Genomic DNA, 22,592 nt, shown 5'->3' with positions numbered 1-22,592 from the left:
TCATCAGACTCAACAGGAAATGTTTGTTGAAAAGACAGGGTCTAGGTGCCAAATCAGACACCTAGGGAGGAGGCCCACTCCTTACCTGCTCCCTGCAGCCGCCCGCAGAGGGACCGGACCACCTGGGCGCTCCCGAAGTGCTTGAAGCGGGCTCTCACGTGGCTGTAGTACCACTCCAGTGAGCCCATCTTCATGACCCTGCAGGCGGGGACACGGAGCTCAGGCCCACGCCTTGCCCTGGGGGGTGCACACACACACACACACACGAGTCCCTGGAAGGGACAGGCCAAGCCCCTCATCTGCAGGACCCTCCGACCTCGAGGTCCCACTCACCTGGCCAGGTGGCAGGGGTCACAGAGCCAGCCTTGCTCCTCCGGGTGGGGGTGGCCGCAGCCTCTGCAGGTGAAGAGGTGGCAGTCCAGGCATTGCCTCTTGGGGGTCTCAAGGAGCCGGTAGGGCTGCAGGCAGCGGGCGCAGTGGGTGTTGTTCAGGTGGGCCGTGTCTGAAAGCAGCTCCCTCTTGGAGTTTTCCTTCTTAATCTTGCCCTTCAACCCCCTTTATTGGAAACAAGAAAATATTGGACCCCTTGTTTTTGCAACAAGCTTTAAATGTGTACACACAGAGAGAGCTATCAAATTCAGAGATTCAGACAATAGCGACCCCAAAGTCAGGTAATGGTGCCACAGGCAGGCCTTACTGTCCACAGCACCGCCCTATCCCACTCCAGGGAAGACCAGCAGGCTGGGTTCAAACACGTGCCGTCCAGGTAGGCTGGAATTGAAACCCGCTACGTTCATAGATGTGAAACTGCATTCCAGCACTTCTGTGACTCTCTATGAGGTTATGTTTCCCCAGGCACTATGCCCATGACTTTCTTTCATTGCCAAAGGGGTGCAAACCATACAGATTCAGCCTCGTGGGAGGGGCTCCCCACCACGGCCCGCACAATCTCACGTGACTCAGTGTAACGTGAGGGGGATGGCAGAGGTCCTGGAGCCCGGGTTCATTCCCCAGCTCTGACCCTGAGCCCAGAGATTTTCTGATGCAAAGCCCACAGCCTGCAGGCTCCACCCAGGCACCCTGTGCAGCTGGACGAGCATGCACCGGTGGCCACTAGGACCCAGGGTCCAAGCTCCCTCAGACCAGGTGGGGTCAGTGGCTCCAGGAAACTAGCAGAGATGGAGCCAGGGGGGATCCTGGAGGGGTGCACCCTGGTCAGGCCACACGGTTATCTAGAGTAAATCTGTTGCCCAGTTTCATTGTTTAAGAGGAAATTAGATCCCATAGGCCGCAACTAAGATTTTACATGCTCTAACTAAAGATTCCGAGTGCTGCAAACGAAGATCCCTCGTGCTGCAACTAAGACCCAGCACAGCCAAATAAATAAACAGAAGAGGAGGTTAGAGAAGACAGAAAATCCAGGAGGTCCTGGTCTGGTCGGAACAGCAGCAGGAGTCAGAGAGGACGATGTGAGAAGCCTCATCCAGATATCTGGGTGATGCTGCCTTCTCCAGGGCCCGGCTGGCCACACCCGCTCTGCCTCCCTGGCCTGAGTGAATGGTGCAGAGCTGGGGACAATACTAGGTAAGTGGAGGTCAGGTCGGGACCTGATTGTGAGAGTTGAGAAGCTCAACCCAGACCAGGTTAAGGGAGCCATAAAGGTTCAGAATCACAGTGGTCCCACTGCTGCCTGAATGTGCTCAGTCCCTCAGTCGTGTCTGCCTCTTTGCGATCCCACGGACTGTAGCCCGCCAGGCTCCTCTGTCCATGGGATTCTCCGGGTGAGGACACTGGAGTGGGTTGCCATTCCCTTCTCCGGGGATCTTCCCAACCCAGAGATCGAACCCTGGTCTCCTGCATTGTAGGCAGATTCTTTACTGTCTGAGCTGCCCGAATAACCTCCTTAAAAAGGCGACACAGAGAGTCCTAAGGGTAAAGTCAGACAGTATTTCCTCCTGGAGCAGGTTGAGTTGACTCCCCAAGTTGGTTCTCCTGAATAAGACTGAAGAGTCCCGGGCAAACCAGTTCTTCATACCAGCAAGCGTTCAGTCGCAGCTTCCCGGTGAACTTGCCAAGTGGAACCGACTGGAAAATGTGCCCCCAACAATGAACACACTGCTCTTGTTCTGGCTGCAGAGAATGTGTGCCAAACGTAATATTTTTAGTTTTAGATGAGATAAAATTAATCCATTCTTAGCGACAGAGATTAGCCAGACACTAGATGCCATTGTCTCCAGAGAACTCCGCAGAAACTGTGGTTTCTGATGGGGACGCCCCAGAGCAGGGTGGGGGTCTAAGACAAGGCAGTGATTCTACGGAGCTCTGGGAACCTCCTGATCGAGCTAAGCGTTGGCTGCACTGCGCTGACTTCCCTCTCCCCACTGTGCACTAAAGTACGCATGAAGACAGACACAAAATAAGACTCTTGGCCCCCCAAGCCAAGAAACACAGTCTAGAAGTAGCAGGAACCTAAAAATACTGTCATTCACTGCCAGTCTAGATAAAACCGCATTGACAAGGCAAAGAAAGTGTCTGCCTCAGGCTTCCCACCTGGCCCAGCGGAGCACCTGGGCCCGGGGAAAGGGCCTAGTCTTCAGGTCCACTCTTGCTGTCTCTACTTCAGCCAGAGAACCTAGAGGCCACGCCTTGGCTCGGCAGGGCCGTGTCCAGCTTCTCTCCATAAGTGTCCTCGTTCTCCATCCAGGTAGAGTCAGACCCCCTGGGAAGAAAGATCAGGATATGGGGAGGCAGGGGGAGCTCAGGATGTGAAAGTGCAAGTGCAGGGCGTGAGGTCCTCTTAAACAAGAGCTCATAGAGTCCACAGGAGGTGATGCATTTCAGGTGTTGAATTTTGGGGGGAACAGATAAAGATACTCTGCTTTAGACTCTTTAAAACATAACTTCTCTTCTTCACAGCTGGAGAACAGGAGGGCGGGAAGAGGGGGACCCCGTGTTGGTCCATCAGAGTAACACCAGATGCTGGCCCGCCACAGAGCATATCCACCAACCTGGAGAATCCGAGGGGCCAGAGATATCTACAAGCTGCTGACAGCAAACATGGGGTTGACCAGATGTCCCTGCACTACAGGCGCTTCAGTGGGCAAAAGCCCAACATGAAGCTGCAGGTCAAGGTCACCTTCAGGAATACAGATGCCTGAATGAGATGTACCACCAGAAACAGAGGAAGGCTTGAAGCCATCTGTGTGCTGTGCTGAGTGGGCATAAGAGGGAGGAGCAGGAGGTAAGAAGAAGCCAGGCTGAGATGGAAAGACCACAGACCACATCCACTGAGATGGAGAAGACTAGGCTAAAGTGAAGATGGAAAGGAACCAAAGTTGGCGACGAGGAGGGGAACGGGCAGAACATCAAGTCCAGTGATTCAGAATAGTGGTTCTCAAAGTGTGGTCCAGGGACCACCAGGGGGTACCCCAGACCCCTCGACAGGGGCCATAATGTCAAAAGTCTTTTCATAATAACACTAAAGTTTGTCTTTTCTGCTCTTGGGCCCCTGCACTGGCAGTGCAAAAGTGGTGGTGGGTGAAAGTTCTGGGCCCAGAACAGATCAAGCCAGAGGAGCAGACTGTCCCTCTGCTCTCAGAAAGAAAAGCAAAGTGTGTCTTATGAAGTGTGTCTTTGATTGACAGCATGCTAAGTGGGACTTCCCTGGTGTCCAGGGGTTAGGAATCCACCTGCCAACAGGGGACACGGGTTCTTCCCGGGCCTGTGACGATCCCAGATGCTGCCAGGCCATATGGAAGCCCGCCTGCCCTGTTCAGTCACTCAGTCGTGTCTGACTCTTTGCAACCCCACGGGCTGCAGCATGTCAGGCTTCCCTGCCCTTCACCATTTTCCAGAGCTTGCTCAAACTCATGTCCATTGAGTCGATGATGCCATCCAACCATCTCATCCTCTGTCACCCCCTTCTGCTCATGCCCTCCATGTGCCCCAACATCAGAGTCTTTTCCAATGAGTCGGGTCTTTGCATCAGGTGGCCAAAGTATTGTTGGAGCTTCAGCTTCAACATCAGTCCTTCCCATGAATATTCACGGATGATTTCCTTTAGGATGGACTGGCCCTAGAGTTCTACAAGAGAAGCCATCGCAATGAGAGGCCCTCATACGGCAATGAAGAGTAGCCGCTGCTCACTGCACCTGGAAAAAGCCTGCATGCAGCAACAAAGACCCAGCAGTAGCCGCTGCTCACTGCAACTGGAAAGAGCCTGCATGCAGCAACAAAGACCCAGCACAGCCAAAAATAAACTAATTAATTAATTAAAGAGTACGTCAAGTGATGGTATTAGTTGCTGGTGACAAAATCCAGGCTTTCAAGCTCAGAGAAGCCTTTTGGAAAACTTATATGTCTCTGCTGCCCTGAGCTTCAGAGTTTTCTGTCGCAGAGAGGTTTCTGATGAGATCACAGCGATAATGATAAATGTGATTGCTTTGGTTATGTATAATGTAACGTACTGACATCGGCAAAGTCTGCACAGGTGTCAGCAAAGCACATGTGGATAGAAGAACCATTCCATGTGCAACACGGACCAGTGGGTTTTAATGTAACGGGGAAGTTCATTGACATGGCTTCAGATTCCACATTACAACTTTAAGAAACTACCAGTCACAGGGTTTTCATGTATTGTCAGAACATAACACCCATAATCATCTGGAAAGGCTCCTCCTTCTTTTTCCTACTACATCTGTATGAAGTCCAATTTTCTTCAACAACACATTAGAACAGCCTGAGTGCAGAGGAAATATCAGAATTCAGTCATCTCCAATCAAGCCAGACATGGAAGGAGTTTTCAAAAAACACAGAACAATGCCATTGTCCTCATTTATGTTTTTGTTTTGGAAAAATTTATTTTTCATAACATTTTTATTATGTTATAAGGGGGCTACTATACTTTAAATAAATGAACAACTACTTTTTAAATGCCCAGTTTCAATTTTTGATGAGTAAGTATACACAGATATAACCCAGGTAAGCAAAACCTCTTTGGAGTTTTCAAAAATTTAAGAATCTATCAGGTCCCTCAGGGCAAAATGCTTGAGAACCACTTATTTTGAAGCCACACGTTTACTCTCCTGAATGCAGAGGAAAGGGCTGAAGAGACAGGAGTGCAGAGAGAAGATGATGGCCAGGGCAGAGAAGGGCAAACACCTGGCAGGTAATTCAGGCACACCTCGGAGTCACTGTGGGTTTGCACCAGACCACCACAATAAAGCGAGTATTGCAATAAAGTGAGTCACAGGAATTTCTTGGTTTCCCAGTGCAAATAAAAGTTATGTTTGCACTATACTGAGGTCTAGTAGGTACGCAACAGCATTATGTTTGAAAAAACAATGCACATACTTTAAAGTACTTAAGTATTATAAATTGTTAACCATCTTCTGAGTCATGTTCTGTTTGATGGTGGGGGGACAGCTCTGTGCTGATGGCTGCTGACTGATCAGGGAAGTAGTTGCTGAAGGCTGGGGTGGCTGTGGCAACTTCTTAAAATAAGACAATGAAGTCTGCTGTGTGGATGGACTCTTCCTTTCACGAACAGATTTTTTGTAGCATGCAATGCTATTTGACAGCACTTTACCCACAGTAGAACTTCTTTCAAAATTGGAGTTAATTCTCTCAAATTCTGTTTTTGCTTTGCCAATCAAGTTTATGAATATTCTAAATGCTTTTTTTTTGTCATTTCAATAACCTTCACAGCATCTTCACCAGGATAGACCCATCTCAAGAAACCACTTTCTTTGCTCATTCGTAAGAAGCAACTCCTCATCTGTTTAAGTTGGACCATGAGATTGCATCAATTCCCTCACATCTTAGGCTCCACCTCTCATTCTAGTTCTCTTGATACTTCCATCACATCTGCAGTGATTTCCTTCATTGAAGTCTTGAACTCCTTAAAGCCACCTGTGAGGGCTGGAATCAACTTCTTCCACACTCCTGCTAATGTTGGTACTTTGACCTCTTCCCATGAATCACGGGTGTTCTTTAAAGCATCCAGAATGACAAGTCTCTTCCAAAAGGTTTTCCATTTATTTTCCCCAGATCTATCCGAGGAATCACTACCTACGGCAGCTATAGCCTCCTGAAAGAGATTTCTTAAAGAATAAGACTTGAAAGTCAACACTCCTCCTTGAACCATGGGCTGCAGGGTGGACGTGTGTTATAAAGTATGAAAACTCTATTAATATCACTGTTCATCTCCATAAGAGCTCTTGGGGGATGTTTCCCATTGTCACTGAGTAGTAATATTTTGAAAGGAATCTTTTTCTGAGCAGTGGGTCTCATCAGTGAGCTTAAAATATCCAGTGAACCATATTGTACACAGATGCGCTGTTCATCCAGGCTCTGTTGCTCCGTTTACAGAGCACAGGCACAGTGGATCTGGCAGCTCTTCAGGGCCTTGGGATTTTCACAATGGTAAACGAGCACTGGCTTCAACTTAAAGTCATCGGCTGCATTAGCCCCTAAAAGAGGGTCAGCCTGACCTTTGGCACTTTGAAGCCAGGCATTGACTTCTCCTCTCTAGCTATGAAAGTTCTAGATGGCACCTAAAATCAAGGTGTTGGCAGGAGTGTGATCCTTCCTGGAGGCTCTGGGGGAAGGTCTGGTCCCTTATTTTTTCCAGCTTCTAGAAGGCACCTGCATTCCCTGGCTCACGGCTCTTCTTCCATCTTCAGAGTCAGCAGTGGTGGGTTGAGTCCTTCTCACAATAAATGACACTTACACGTTGTCCTGTCTCCCCCTTTGTTTATTTATCAGGCTCCTTGTGATCACACTGACCTACCTGGTTAGCCCGATTGTGCCCCTGCATCCAGGCCCCTGACTAGCAGGTTTTATTGCATCTGCAGTTTTTATTCCCCTTTGCCACATAGCCCAACATACTCATAGATTGGGGGATTAGGAAATGGGCATGTTTTGGGGTTTGTTATTCTGCCAGGATTCAGAGGGGAAAGTGTGTGAGCAGAGATCTTACTCCCAACCGAGAGATTTCAAGTATGAACTTCCTACCCACGTCCTTCCTGAGAAAACAACTTGAAGATGTGCTCCAGAGGACTGAAAATCGAATCTCTAGTATGACCCTTAAGAATGAGTGCGAAAGAACCAATGGGGCACAGAACTGAGGGACAATAGTATTAAAAGTATGTCAACCAGATGAAATATAAGTGTCAGAGAGAATTGCTGAAAGAGGACAAGCATCAAGTAGTAAGGATCAAAAGAAAGTACATGATCTAAGGTCCTGACTATACGAATAAGTATCAGGAATTTTAATGAGGGAAACGGAAACTTGCTGAAGTTCAGTGGTTTTTCCAGCAGTCATATATGGATGTGAGAGTTGGACCATAAAGAAGGTTGAGCCCTGAAGAGCTGATGCTTTCAAACTGCGGTGCTAAAGACTCTTGAGAGGCCCTTGGACAGCAAGGAGATTACACCAGTTAATCCTGAAGGAAATCTACCCGGAATATTCATTGAAGGACTGATGCTGAAGCTGAAGCGCCAGCACTTTGGCCACCCAGTGCGAAGAGTTGACTCATTGGAAAGGACCTTGATGCTGAAAAAGATTGAAGGCAGGAGGAGAAGGGGCAGCAGTCGATGAGATGGTTAGATAGCATCACCGACTCGATGCACGTGAGTTTGAGCAAGCTCCGGGAGATGTGGAGGCCAGAGGAGCCTGGGTGCTGCAGTCCATAAGCTTGCAAAGAGTCGGACACGACTTGGGGACTGAACAACAACAGCAAAGTTCTTTGAAGTCTTCTGAACAGAGTGAGCAAATGATGAAAAAAAGATAAAGAGGAATTATATAGTGATGTGTGAACGACAGACCGCTGAGAGGGAGCCTCACCGAAATCTCGTAAGTGATCTCAGACCAAAGTTAATCTCCAGGCTTTGCTGGCAGCTGACTTCCTGGTTCAGCTTCTGTGTTTCCAACCCTGGAGCTGTCTGTCAGTGGTGCTAAGTGGCCCAGCAAAGGGCGACTTCAAATTCCTTATTATTGATTTATTTTTAGAGCAAGTCATGGTTTGCAAGCCATGCCTCACACCAGAAGCTCTTTCACGGATAATCTCAGGCATTTGGGTTTGTTTGCAAAGATTACAAATCCACATCACCACCTGTTTGCCTTTCTGGGGATGGTTCACAGCCTAATATTTGACTTGTGGGCTGTGCCCTTGAAAACAGTGTTCTATGTAGGAAAATTCGGGTCCTCACCCAGCGACATGAGTCACCCATGCATTCTCATTTACCCCTTTCCTTTTTGAACATGGGGGTTTCTGTGTTTTTCTAATTTGGAGACTTCTTTATCATTCTAATTTTAAGACTTTCTTTATAGGTCAAAGATGTAACTCATTGCCATTTCTGTTAAAATTTTCTTCTAATTTTTAAACATTAAACACTGTCTTTTAAAATTCAGATGTACATGTTTAGTCAATACTTATCGATATGCTGTGATTTCCACCTGTCTTGTCACAGGTAGGTTTCCCACCTCAAGATTAGGTACATGTTCATCTATATTTTCTTCCAGTAATTTTCATAGTTTCATGCTTTACATTTTTAATATATCAATTAGAAATTGAACTTAGGTCACACTCCCTCCCCAAGTCTTGTACTCACGGTCAACTGTCCCGACACTCTGCTTTAATTAATCCTTCCCTTTCTCACTGATATGAAATGCAGCCACTGTACTGGAAACTGTTACACACGCTTGGTCACATTTTAGAACGTACAGGCTGGTTCACTGATTACTTACATCTGTGAAAGGCCCATGTTATGCTAATTAATGTGGCACCAAATACGTTTTGTTATCTCCTGGAATACGGCCCTGCTTATTAGTCTTATTTAAATTGCTGTGTCTTACGTCTTCATTTGCTATAATGTTTTTTTCATATTCCCCAAATGCCTTAGGAATTTGACACTAATTCCTCAAGAGCCAACATCATTGCAGCATTCTTCCCATACAGAGGATGGGATACCATCTGTTACAATTGACAGTTTTGGTATGTTGTTTAGTGATGCTTTATACTATTCTTTATTGGCTATTACATATTTCTTTTTTTATTGGAGTATAATTTCTTTACAGTGTTCTGTTGGTTTCTGCTGTACAATGAAGTGAGTCAGCCGTATGTCTACATATAGCGTCTCCCTCTTGGACGTCCCGCCCACTCCCCCATCTAGGTTATCACAGAACATCGAATTGAACTGCCTGTGCTATTCAGCAGGATCCCACTAGCTAGCTATTTTATACATGGGAGTGTACTTATGTCAAAGCTACTCTCCCAATCCACCTCACCTTCCCCTTCCTCCTTACGTACTTCATATTTTCTTTTTATAAATAGGATTTTTCTATGTACATTCTGATTGGTTACCTCTGATGTCTACAAAGGGGACACTGATTTTATTTTATATTCTTGTATCTTATATAGCTAGACTACTAAATTCTCTCTCTTTTTTTTTAATTTTGTAGGTAACTATCTTAGTTTTTACCTTCTGCAGGTAATAGTTTTGGCTTTCCCTGTCCATTGGTAACTATGTATTTTGTTACTTTCTCTAAGTGCATTGGCTAGCACTAATAGACGGAGAAGGCGATGGCACCCCACTCTAGTACTCTCGCCTGGAAAATCCCACGGACGGAGGAGCCTGGTAGGCTGCAGTCCATGGGGTCGCTCGAGTCAGACACGACTGAGCGACTTCACTTTCACTTTTCACTTTCATGCACTGGAGAAGGAAATGGCAACCCACTCCAGTGTTGTTGCCTGGAGAATCCCAGGGACGGGGAAGCCTGGTGGGCTGCCGTCTATGGGGTCACACAGAATTGGACACGACGGAAGCGACTTAGCAGCAGCAGCACTAATAAAACATTCTAAATTGGTCATGATAAGTGGCAATGAAAGAAATTCTTTTCTTGTTTCTAACATTAATGTATCATGATGGCTATTGTTTGAAGCATTTTTTCGTCATGTTAAAAAAGTATCCTTTAATTTCAATTTTATTACTTAAAAAATCATCAAAAATAGTGTGCTACCAAACACTCTTCCACAGTACTGAGATAAGCATAAGTTTTGTCTCCTTAGCCGGTGACGTCCGATACAATTTCAGTGATGATGGAAACGTTCTGTATTTGCTGGTCCAGTGTGGCAGCCACTATCCATGTGTGTGGCTACTGAAAACTTGACATCTGACTGATGAGACAGAAGAACTGATTTTTAAGTTGCGTTCAATTAATTTAAATAGACACACGTGGCTAGTGGCCTCCATGACAGCCTTAGGCATATTAAAATGGTGATTTAACTGAGCTGTATTTTTCCTCCTTTATCTTTGTTAATATAGGCTATCAGAGTGAGCCTAATGAACTTTTTTTTCCTGGTCTGAAGCGGTTTAAACAGCGTAGGAATTCTTTGTCCTTTGGGTACGTGAAAGATTAAAGATCTGAAGGGGTCCAGATGCTTTCATGGACTTTGAGAAGACATGTCTTAGGCACCTTGTCCCTTTAATGCGCCAGAAGAAGGAAGAGGGGCCTTCAGAGTAACCACAGAGAAAAGCCAGGAAGGTGTGGGAAAAGAAACACCAGTTACAGACACGGGATCGGTGAGGAGGGCAGAGTCCAAGGTCAGGGAAGACTAGGGGCTGAGAAGGGGCTTCGACTGGGCCCCGAGGCGTAGCTGCCAAGACAGACCAGTGGGCCGTGAGGCAGATGGAAGGATGTGCAGCACTTGGATCATCTGAAATGAAGGGAGCAAGACGTGCCAGCATTTAGCAGGGCGCTGGGGCCAAAGGAAAGGCTTTCCGTGTTTTTTGTTTGTTCTTGGTTTTGCTTTGTTTGTTTCAATGTGGTGCTAGACCCTACTGACAGTCCAAGCAGAAGCCAGAGGACAGAAAGGGAGTAGCTGAGGCAGCTCCAGGAGCGGGGAGCAGAGGAAAGGTCAGAGTGCTGGCAAGGACCGGGAGAGGGAAGACAGGGTGGATGTGAATATGGTAAGTGCAGGGGTGGGGGAGGTGGTGCCTGGCAGCCTCGAGCCTTCGGTGAGGAAGCAGGCGAGCTCATTCCAAGGCCCGGGGTCTTGAAGGGGAGTGAAGGCTTGATGAGCTGCCTAAAGGTTTCTGTGCGTTTTGGGGTTTGGGGTCCTCTGGAGTGCAGCCCTGTGTTCTGAGGGGAAGCCAAGAATAACATCACACTCCGCACAGTAAATACCCCACTGCCCAGTCTCTGGTCGCACAAGCCAACTTCAGGGAGACATTATATCTGCCTGGGGCTAAATTAGAGGCTATACGGCGTCCCCCTTCCTCCTTAAATTCCCAAAATAGTCTGCAGGGAAAGCTTTTTGGAAGCTCCACAAGGCCTCCGTCACTCAGGAGCTAGCCTCCCAGGGACATCCTGCTGGTCAGTTTGGAGGGGAGCTGTCCGAGAGGTCTACCAGCAGGCCTGGTGGTCCCTGGAACAAATGTGTTCTATGCGGGGCATCTCGTTAGGAGGCTCGCAGCGAACACAGACCAAGATGCTCCAGCCTGTGCCCTTCAACACCGGCTGGCATCCGTCTTCCCCACGGGGCCGCAAGTGTCCCCCACAAACGGCAGGAGGTCAGGCCTGGCCGAGGGGTCAGAGGCTTTCATGTTGTGGGGATGGTCTACTGGGCATTAGGCATTAGGGTCAGGGCCTGGGCCAGCTCACTGGTCACTCACTTTGGCAGGAGGAGTCAAGGTGCTGGTCCTGCCACGTGGGAGAGGGTGCTGGAACCTTCGCCCAGGCCCTGCCCCAGTATCCTTTACAGGGGGATGCTCCCACTTGGGGAGAAAAACGGAGCAGCAACCCATCTAACACACACTTCTGTTCACTTTGTAAATATGAAATGAAACGCATTTTTATTTGATTGTTTCCTAATGGGTATATTTGGTGCATCGTCTCTCAGTAAATCGACCTTGCTGCTGGTGAACCGACGTTGAGCGCACACACTGTGTCCATCTGATGTGATGGGAAAGTTCTTTCCGAGTAATGAATATGTTTGGTTCTTGGTTTCACAGTTTTTACCCCCCTATTGACTTTGTTCTCTCAATGACCTTGGTAAGGTTTTGAGCTGGCCCATCCATTTGGTCTCTCTTTTGGAGTGTGTCAAAGACATCAGAAAATCATCTAATTGCTGTACATTTGAAACTAACACAGCCTTGTAAGTCAACTATATTTCAATAACAATTAAAAAAAAACCCTGCTCATCTGAACAACCCCTGAGCCGCTCAGTTTGTTACAGGCCCCGCTCAGTGCTCAGCTGAGGGCCAGTGCCTGCATTCAGGCCGTTGTTGATTCAGAGATTAGAGACCCAGGAACTGGGAGCACCATGAGGACCCCAAGGGACCATGCAGAAACCCCAGTGTGCTACAGAGACTGGGATATTGTGGTTGCAGGAAATGGATGGTTAACATGGAAATTGGTTAAATGCGGAGATTAACATTGAGATAAGGCCAGGAAGAAGGAGGTTTATGATTTTTTAAATGTCTTCAGTTTCGTAACAGACTGCTGGTATTTTAGCCGATGCACTCACTCTACAGGACCAGCGTCAGTGTCCACACGCCGAAAGGTCCTTATTCTGGGCTGTGCCCTTCCTGAGTCTCAGCCCCGCCTGAGTGGAACGTGAACCCGTGGGTTCTGGCCTCACGGAGCCGCATGACCACATGCCTGGGTCCTGCTCCCCGGGGGTCAGGGGGACACTGGAGAAAAGGCTTGTCACAGGCAGAGGTGGCTTCACCTCTTGCTGCACGGATAACCAATGACACCGAGCAAGAGACAAGAGCATCGGTGTTTCCACGAATGCCCTTCACTCAGCCCCGCGGCTTATCTTTCCAAGTGCATCACCAGTGGGCCGGTGCGCACAGGAGGAGCTAACGGAGGAGCACTCCCGGGGTGCCAGCATCCTCGCCTTGGCTCTGGCGTGGATTCTCCCAACCACCACCTCTCCGCATGCGGACACTTCCAGGGACCACGTCCTGCGCTGTTGTATTTAACAAGCTCACCCCTGATTGTCACATGTCTGGCCGAGCAGACGCTAAATTCTGAGCAGGAGGCTTCGGGGCCTTCTGAACAAGGACGTCACCCTGACCTTAAACGACTGACCAGGGACCTGACCTGATCCACCGGCCCCCCCAGGAGAGGGGTGTCACCAGCGGGATCCTTTGGAGACTTCCTTTCTAGCAGTAACTGGAGGCTACCAGGTTGTGTCTCCCCTTTGCAACCTGAAATGGCTACAAGAAATATGGAAAATAGGGTGATGGGGGTCAGCAGGGTGTGGTGCTCCCTATAGGCAGGAAACAGGAATTTCTGCAAAACTACCTGGGTTCTGCCTGGACAGAGGGAGGGGCTGACGCCCTCAAAGGTCTCCCTGGAGAACTGGGATCCCCTGCCCTCCGATCGATCTGTGCTTCTATAAAGGCATGGAATGGGAGGGTCTGAGCTGCCATTAAAAATAAGAGTGACAAGAGCTGGGCTGCCTGGGGGGCTGTGATCCCCAGACAGGAAGGACCAGGCGGGCTCGGTCACTAACAGCCTGTGGCCGTGGTCCCAGGCGCAGCTTCCAGGTTGAGGCAAAGACAGGAGACACGAGGCAAGGCGGGCGCCTGCCCCAGTCAGGACTGGGACGACGCCCGAGGCTGGCTCTGGGCCCTGGTCCTGGGGTTGTGGCCACTGATGGGAGTCAGGGCTCCAGACACCAGTGGGGTGAAAGCTGCTTCGTAATGAAAACCCTGGGGGTGACCTGCAGCCCAGGACAGAGCAGAGGGGAGGAGGGCTGTGCAGAGAGGCAGCAAGAAGCCTCCTGGTGCTGCCCCAGACCCTTCCCCACCATCACCAAGGGGTGCTGGGCTCCACTGAACTTGTTTCACTGGACAGCTTGTCAACACCTTGACTCCTAAGCTCCAGGCCCAGAAGAGAGTTGTGTGCTTGCTTTAGGCCACGGGATTTGGCTTGATTACAGTAGCCATGGCCTCTGTAGGTGGATACTCCCACAGTCCTGTCTTGCTGGGCTCCCGTCTGGTATGTGGGGGGCCGCCCTGTCCACCTCACATCTAATGGGCCACCCAGTGTCCACAGATCTGTGTCCTGGTTCCCTCCACACCTGTTCCGTCCTCAGCTTTCCCGGGTGAGGTGAGGACCCCTCCACAGCCACAGTTACTCAGGCCCTGACTCTGGAGTCATCCGTGACCTCAACGCTGCCCCTAAAATCAAGACCCCACAGCCAGCCCTTCGGCAAACTTGCTGGCTCCCCCTTGACAGCTCACCTGACCGCTTCTCAGTAGCCCGCCGGCTGCAGAGCAGAATCTGGGTCTTGTTACTCCCTCGCCTAAAGGCCTGCGGCCACGCAGAGAACAGCCAGTCCACGTCCCCGCTGGACCCTCGGCCCCCACCCCAGCTCTGACCTCCTCTCTGCCCTCCACCGCCAGGAGCCTTTCAGGCCTTTCCCTTGGCCACTTCCCACCTGCCTTGAGTCTTCACTTAACTTCTCCTTTGCAATAGGCCTGCAACCCACAAAATACCCCAAGGCAACAAGGGAGCCCAGGAGACAGCTAAGCCTTGGAGGTTTGGTGGAGGAAGAAGCAAAGCAGAGGAAGAACATTTAACACCAAGGGGGCTTTAGTTCAGCCCACGGGAGAGACCTGCAAGATGGTGCTGGGCCTCCACAGTGAGGATGGAGTGCCCCCAGTTCTGCTGGGAAGACGTAAAAGCCCGCCTTTGTCCTGAAAACCCTTGATCCTGGCTTCTGGGTGTTGCAGATCAGCATCAAGACTTTCCCTCTTCATCACCTTTACTCATGCAAGGCCGTGGTCTTAGCATTAGCAGAGAATGTCACCCTGGCGCTGGATCAAGTTGAAATAAAACTATTCAGGGAACATCTGACCATCAGGAGGGAAGTCAGAGCTCCTGGTTTTAATTAAGGGGGAACTGAGGCCAGAAAGCACGTGACTTTCATCCAGTGTCCTCCACCGAGTTACTGCTGTCTGCCTGCCCAGAGGCCCCCAGGGATCCCCTCCAGAGATGCTAGGGCCAGCTGCACGGGCCCCAGCTGCATGGGTCCCAGGTGTGAGGGTCCCAGCTGCAAGGGCCCCAGCTGCACAGGTCCCAGCTGCACGGGTCCCAGCTGCGAGGGCCCCGCCACACACTCACTCTAGTCTTTCCTCTTCTTTCCTCCGAAGGTTGAAGTCCCGTTGAACCACCTCCCAGACATGCTTGGCCTCTTCATCCGTGAGCTTGGAAAGATCCAGTGTCTTCCCCATCTCTGCTGCTCGTCAAGGTCACACCTGGAGTAACACAGGGCCCAGCAGTCAGCCCAGGAAGCCTGTGCGGGTGCCGGGCGAGTCACAAAGGAAGAGACAACACAGAAAACACCAATTTCCCAGGAGCTGGAACCTGGGTTAGGTCGTTTTTGAAAACAGGCAAACATGTGTCTGGAAACACACACAGTCAAAATAAGGGAACCCACGTGTAGAGTCCCCACAGCTCAGAGTCAGAATTCAGATGACACTGCCCTTTCTGGACACTGAAGATCTCAATTCACACCAAGAGGACAAAGGAAGGAAAACCCAGCTGTCACAAACCAAGAGAAGCAGAAGCAGAACCACCTTTCTCGCTACTCAGGGTGCGCTCCGTGGACCAGCAGCATCTCCCGGAGCCTGTGAGAAATGCAGACTCCCAGGCCCGGGCCCTCCTGATTCAGGATCTGCGTTCTGACAAGGTCCTCGAGGGGTCCTCCACCTGTCTCCACCCCCCACCCCCCAGCACGCCCACCCCTTGAGCGTGTCTTCACACCTCCTAACAGCTGGTGGAGCATCATTTCATATATCGTGATGACCGTGACCTCCCCCTGGCACTCGGGGACACATTTTGGTGCCCCCACCTCTCTGGTCTGTGGCAGGTGGACAGCGGACCCTTGGCCAGAGACCACGATTGCTGCACTCAGTCCAGCTCTGTTCTGGCAGGAGGGGGCTGGGGGGCAGATTCTGTTTGGGTGATGGGATCCTGGTGGGAACTGAAAGCTCAAGAATCTCTGTGCGACTTCAGCGAGTCTTCATGAAGGACCGAAACCCGCTTTTCAGGAATATCAGAGAAGGGACCCAGTCTGTCTGGTCTCACTGGGAAGCCTCAAACACCAACCAAAGACGCAAATCTGCTTCTGAATTCTGAGCAGCATCTCCATTCACTGACGCTGACCTCCTGAAAGTGATCTCTGTGCAAATGCAAGCAACACTTGCTCTGTGCTAGAAAGCAAGTTTGCTGTACAAGAGGTTAATTATGAAGAGTGTCATTTTCTGAATAACACTCTGATACCACTTGAAATGAAAGTGGCCACAGAGATCCGGTGGCTGTCAAACTATGCCTTAAAATAGGTGAAAAATAATTTCTAATTTTTTTTTGCACTGACCCTCTCAATATTTCCAAACTCAAGCACTGCACTATGCATGTTGTATTAATAGGATGCCCTGATGGGTCAGAATCATTCAAATTATTTTCTTTACACTTGAACTGAGATTTTTGGACATGAAAAACATTAAACCCAAACTGACTCTTGATGCTTCCCCAGAGCACATAGCTTCTGTTTGTCTTTAAAAAATGGAACAAAAAGTCATTTGATGGATGCCTGGGGTTTATTCCTCTTTGCTTTTTACTGTCGTTGAGAAAATTCTATCATAAGAAGAACATTCATTTGAAATTCTATTTTCAGAGCAGATGAAAGCTGTGACTATCAGCTGAGTAGTCAGCATTCTCTCTCCTCTCCTAAAGGAAAAGTCACAATTTCAGGCTTCATTTCAAGAAACTTAACTTGTGAGGTGTGAGGGAGAAAAACAAAACAAAAAGAAACCAGTATATTTTCCTTGCCATGCAAGCTTAACTGTCTTAGAGTGGGTCAGTGACTGATGACCCATGGATGAAGGACCCACTGGGGGTCAGAACGCCTGCCTGGAGGCTTCGCACCCAGAGGACGCACCCCGTGCCCCTCTCAAGCCTGTCTCTTCTGTTTGATGCTTCTTTCTAACGAGGATGGCACCTGGCTTCCCTGCGCAGACAGCAAAGTCGATCGCAGCCTAGGGACTGGCGATACTGGGCCAGGGAGTCACCTCCAGAGAGCAGGGTGCCTGCCAGGGACGGGGTGGGGAAGACACCCAGGCTGGCTGCCCGCTGCCTGGAGTGAGGCCGGGCAGAAGCTGCTGAGACGTGAACAGAGAGATGGCCAGGGCACAGTGCTTCAAGGGAACCAGGGCATCATGACTTAGCACCAACTCAGAGGTGCCAGGGTTGACCCTGAGTTATTAAGTGAAAGTGTTCATCTCTCAGTCATGTCCGACAGCTTGTGACCACCCCCCACCCCCTACACCCCATGGACTGTAGCCTGCCTATGTCCATGGGATTCTCCAGGCAAGAATACCGGAGTGTATAGTTATTCCCCTCTCCAGGGGATCTTCCTGACCCAGGGATCAAACTCAGGTCTCAAACACTGCAGGCAGATTCTTCACAGGTCTAAGCCACCAGGGAAACGGATGTGTGTTCATGATGCTGTTTGGTGAAGCCAGGAATGAGGTGATACAGAGTTTGAAGAACAAGCATCCCACGTAGCTAACCCAAGAGCGGACTGTCGGTACTTCATGGGGTAGACATAATCTGAAAACTTTTACTCTGGTGCCTGTTTTTAGCTCTGGCCCAACTTCTGGGTGAGCAGGCGGTGCTGGGAGAGGAGGGGAGGAGAGTGATTGCAAACTTCAGACCCACCCCATCCAGCGGACCCTATGCCATGCAGCCGGGAGGTGATGCCTCCCAGGGAAGCAGGTTCCCAGGGCAGCCAGGGGTCAGCAGCCTGTGGTCCCCGACACGGGGCTTTATTACGGTGACCAACCTTCCCATTCAGTGAGTTGATGAAGTGCAGAGGCTTAAAGGTTTTAATTATTTTTGTTAGTTTACTTTGGTGGTGGTGGTGGTGGTGATGGGTGGGTGGAGGTGGTAGTTTTAAAGCTTTTTTTTTCCATCTTGGACCCAGTTGGTTCTAGCTAGTTTTTTTTTTTTTTTAACTTTTAATTTTTCATTAGGGTGCAGCCAATTAACCGACAGTGTGATAGTTTCACGTGAACCGCCGAGACTCAGCCATACATACACATGTATCCCTTTCTCCCCCAAACTCCCCTCCCATCCAGGCTGCCACATAACATTGAGCAGAGTTCCCTGTGCTATACAGTAGGTCCTTGATGGTTATCCATTTAAAATATAGCAGCGTGTACATGTCCGTCCCAAACTCCCTATCCATCCCATTCTCCTATCTTTCCAAGGGCAGTGGTAAGTTCATTCTCTTTGAGTCTGCTTCTGTTTTATAAATTCATTTGTATAATTTCTTTTTAGATTACACATATAAGGAATGTCAAACCATATTTCTTCTTCTCTGACAGACTTTGCTCAGTATGACAATCTCTAGATCATCCATGTTGCTGCAAATGGCATTTCAGTTTTAACGGCAGAGTAATATTCCATTACTTAACCAACAAAGTTCTGTCTAGTCAAAGTTATGGTTTTTTTCCAGTAGTCATGTATGGATATGAGAATTGGACTATAAAGAAAGCTGAACACTGAAGAATTGATGCCTTTGAACTGTGGTGTTGGAGAAGACTCTTGAGAGTCCCTTGGACTGCAAGGAGATTCAACCAGTCCATCCTAAAGGAGATCAGTCCTGAATATTCATTGGAAGGACAGATGCTAAAGCTGAAACTCCAATACTTGGCCACCTGACGTGAAGAACTGACTCCTTGGAAAAGAGCCTGATGCTGGGAAAGAGTGAGGGCAGGAGGAGAAGGGGATGATAGAGGATGAGATGGTTGGATGGCATCACGGACAAAATGGACATGAATTTGAGCAAGCTCCGGGAGTTGGTGATGGACAGGGAAGCCTGGTAATGCAGTCCATGGAGTCGCAAAGAGTTGGACATGACGGAGTGACTGAACTGAACTGAATATTCCATTGTATATATGTACCACATTTTCTTTATCCATTTCTCTGTTGGTAGACATTTAGGTTGCTAAAGCTTTTTAAAAACTATCTTTAGAAAATAACCTTAAACTGAATGGAGAATATGCTTGATTTCAGAAACCAAAGGGCATAAACTGAAAGACACTGGCAATTGGGCCATGAGCTGTTAGCACCCTTCCGGCTTGTGTCAGGCTGGTATGTTGATGGGGCACTTGGGATGTGGTAGAAGGGCCTGCCAGATGCTCTGTCAGGTATGGCCACACGTAAGGACCCTGGATTCATGGAGGGGGCAGCCTTTCAGCCATGGTCATCTCTCCCACCACTCCCCTCTTTGCTCACCAAGACCCTGGTCTCCACCAGGTATCCCTCCAACCACCACAGTCAGGGGGGAAATGTGGGAGCAGAGCCTGACCTGGGTCTGCCTAAGTGCCCTGCTAACACAGGTCATTCCAGACCCACAGAGCGGACAGGGTTCTGACCTGCCCTGGCCTGGGGGAACCTCCCAGGGTGTGCGTGCTGGGGAGGGCAGACTCCCCAGGCTCTATCTGCCCCTGGTTCCACTCGGGTGTAGATAACACCTAGTCATGAGCTTCCTGAACAAAACACTTTCAATTTGTGCCTGGTCCAGGGCTCAGATTTAATCACATTGTTAATCTTTGAGACTGTTAGCCCTCCCCAGTCATTTGTAAGTTGTAATGGAGGAAAGAGAACCTTACATGGAAGTTAATGAGTTGGAAAGAGACAGTGGAACTGGTTTTACAAAGTGGGTAGCCTAAACCCGGATCACTGCATTTCAGTCGTGGCTCATCTGTGTCTGTTAAAGATTTGAGTTCATATTTTGACCCCATTAAGGGGAAATATGGGTGGGGGTTCTTCCTACACACAACTTGGGCTGGAGGGGCCCCCTGAGCCTGGGAACAAACGCAAGAATGAGTCCTCACGGCCATCACCGCCTGAGCTGATAAACTTTCCAGCAAGCCCAAGTTCCTCTTCAACGCCCTACTAACAATGGCAGGAATGCGCTCTGACTCAGAACCAGGTGGGTGACCCTTACCGATAAAGGTACAGGCACATTCAGGGGAAAGGCTCAGGTGCTAGCTGGGGGCAGGGGGGCTGTGCATTAACCCTTTGTGGCTGCTTCCCAAATGCTGTCCTCAGAGTGGGGCTGTGAGGTTACTTCTGCAGGCAGGGCTGGCTTCCCAGACACGCAACCAACCCCTCAACCTTCCTCAGCAGCAACATGAGCACGTTTCCATCCTGCCCCTGCAGGTGCTCTGAAATCACCCCAGCATCTCGGGCCCTGCTGCTTGCCTCCCTCTTGCTCCATCTCTCCACTCTCTCAGCTCCCTGGGGAGCTGCTGGAAACCTTGTTTCTACACGGACATCCTTCCACACTTGCACGAATCCTCAGCTACAGACTCCAGAGCAAGGATGGAGCCCCAGGTGATGCTGCAGGACAAGGATGCCCTGAGGGTCAGGGGCTGGGCTCCAATCCTGGTTCAGGCACCAGCCAGTCCCCATGACTGAGGACCAGTCCCCTTCCTCTGCAGTCTCAGCGTTTACAGCTGTGCCATGACTTCTCCAGCTCTCTCTAGCTTTGGGTGACACCAGGATGTCGGAATTAGAGGGAGAGGTCATAGGGTGGGTGCAGGGGAGGGGGCCTCATCCTCCAGAGATTGCTTCTGCAGAGACCTAATGGCAGGGGCGGGGGCCCCCATAGGCCATCACCATGCTGCCATCCGAGGGCCCCAAAGCCACCCTTCCGAGTAGCCTGCAGGGCTCTGGCTCCTCTTCACCAATCCCCAAGCCTCCCCCTGAGCTGGCCTTAACGTTTCAGTCACTAATGCCTTAATCAGTAAGGTCCCTTGCCTGCTAGTCTGTGTGCCTGGACCAGTCCTCAGTCACTCCTGCGGGGCACCTACCACTGCGTCCAGAGTTTGGACGTAGGGGGAGCGCAGGGACCTATGACTGGTGCTTGGATTCTAAGGCATGAGGCCCTGGAGGCCCAGGTACGGGGCTTTTGCCCAAGAAAGCTGGGTCTTGCTGAGGCCTAGTGGAGTGGCCAACAGAGGGCTAGATGGTAAAAGATGGACGTGAGTGGCTGAACCCAGGTGCCAATGTCACTGCTCCCCCACCATGGTCTTTAAGCCTGACCGTCTCCCTGGGCTTCATGCCGATGGGCATTGCTGCCTTCGCACCCAGTGGGCCAGTGGGGCCTCGCCACCCCCTCAATCACTCCAGCCTCTCAGAAAGCAATATGGAACTAAGATGGAAAAAATCAAACACAGAAAAATGTAAAGGTCCCAGCCCAGCTGAAAATGGAGTGGGGTTCTCAACACATGGTTAAGGTGTGCAGGACACAGGTGTCTGAGCTCGGGAGACCGGAGGGCCTTTGTAGGCAGGGCTGGCTCGGGCTTCCCAGGAGGTGCTCGTGTAAAGAGGAGATGCCAGAGACAAGTGTTTGATCCCTGGTGGGTTGGGAAGGTCCCCTGGAGGAGGGCATGGCAACCCCCTCCAGTATTCCTGCCTGGAGCACCCCATGGACAGAGGAGCCTGGCGGGCCACAGCTGAAGCGTGCCTCACTTTCTGGCTTGGGCAGGGGCCTGGGGCCAGTGGCCACTACCTGACTCCCTTCACCTGCAGACCCGTCCCCTGGGCCCTGTGGGCTGGTCTGCGGGCCTGTCAGCAAACACAATTCCAATACCAGTGGGGCTTTCAGGGGCCCCAAGTCCAGGACACCTCCTCCCATGCCAGGACGCCCTAGGGCTCTCTTTCTGGCAGGAGTCGCTCCCCAAACAGCCTCCGCCCGAGGAGTGACCTGCCCCCACTTAGTCTCGGAGCGGCAGGCTCAGCCCTGTCTGCAGAGCCATCGCCAACAGGACTTCTGATGGAAACCATCGATTTACCCAAAATGGGCTCCCGAGGACCCAGACCTCCGGTTAGGCTTTCCAGGTGAAGCTTGGCTTTCGGGTTCGGGGAGGGGGGATGGGTGGGGGGCTAGGAGCGTCCTCCTCACCAGTCAGGAGGGACCGAGGCCTGGGGGGCTGTTGGGGGCGTTTTCACACCGGCGGGGCTGCAGCCAGCACCGCGGACCCGCCCCACGCCCGGGTTCTCCCTGAACTCACCGACTCCGTTCCCAGGGGTGTCGGCCCTGACCGCCGGGACTCCGGGGTTGCCCGCTCCGGTCCTGCCAGGGAGAGCGAGGCGACCGGGCGGCGTCGGGGCTCAGGGCTCTGAGGCCAGGCGGGCCGATCGGGCCGGGCAGGGCGCAGGGCGGCGGGAGGGCGAGGTCCGGGCGCCCGCGGGGATCACGAGGGCCGCGCCCGCCCCGCCCAGCTCCGGGAGCAGCGAGCACCTCCGGGTGCGGGCGGCGACTGGGGCGGGCACCCGGGCGCCCGCGCGGGAGGCGCCCGCGCCAGGCAGAGACCATCGATCCTCGCCCACAGCCCGCTTGGCGGAGGAAGGCGGCGGCGGCGGGGAGGGCAGGCCCGGGCCCGCACCTGGGGAGTCGGGCCGGTAACGCGGCCGCCGCGGTAGCCCTCGGCGCGGAGGGACCTGGGGGCCTTTCGCGCCCTCGGACCGCAGGCTTTCTGACTTAATTCCCATCCCA

General features: G+C 50.9%; 1 protein-coding gene across 4 annotated transcripts in view; it reads right to left on the bottom strand.

Moving 5' to 3' along the window:
* Window positions 1–22,266, bottom strand: part of MLPH (melanophilin) — a 45,933-nt gene extending 23,667 nt beyond the window's left edge. For 2 of the 4 annotated variants that reach the window (XM_059884649.1, XM_059884650.1), the window contains exons 1-4: window positions 22,108–22,266; window positions 15,143–15,276; window positions 334–555; window positions 86–198 (exon numbers count right to left, since the gene is read on the bottom strand). In XM_059884649.1, the coding sequence (XP_059740632.1) occupies window positions 86–198; window positions 334–555; window positions 15,143–15,252 (445 nt within the window). In that variant the 5' untranslated portion in view covers window positions 15,253–15,276; window positions 22,108–22,266. 4 annotated transcript variants of the gene reach the window in all.
* Between the last annotated feature and the right edge of the window lie 326 nt (window positions 22,267–22,592).

Source organism: Bos taurus, chromosome 3 (genome assembly GCF_002263795.3).
Source record: "Bos taurus isolate L1 Dominette 01449 registration number 42190680 breed Hereford chromosome 3, ARS-UCD2.0, whole genome shotgun sequence".
Taxonomy (NCBI): Eukaryota; Metazoa; Chordata; class Mammalia; order Artiodactyla; family Bovidae; genus Bos; species Bos taurus.
Note: the sequence above shows the minus strand (reverse complement) of the source record. Positions and strands in the feature narration are given on the sequence as shown.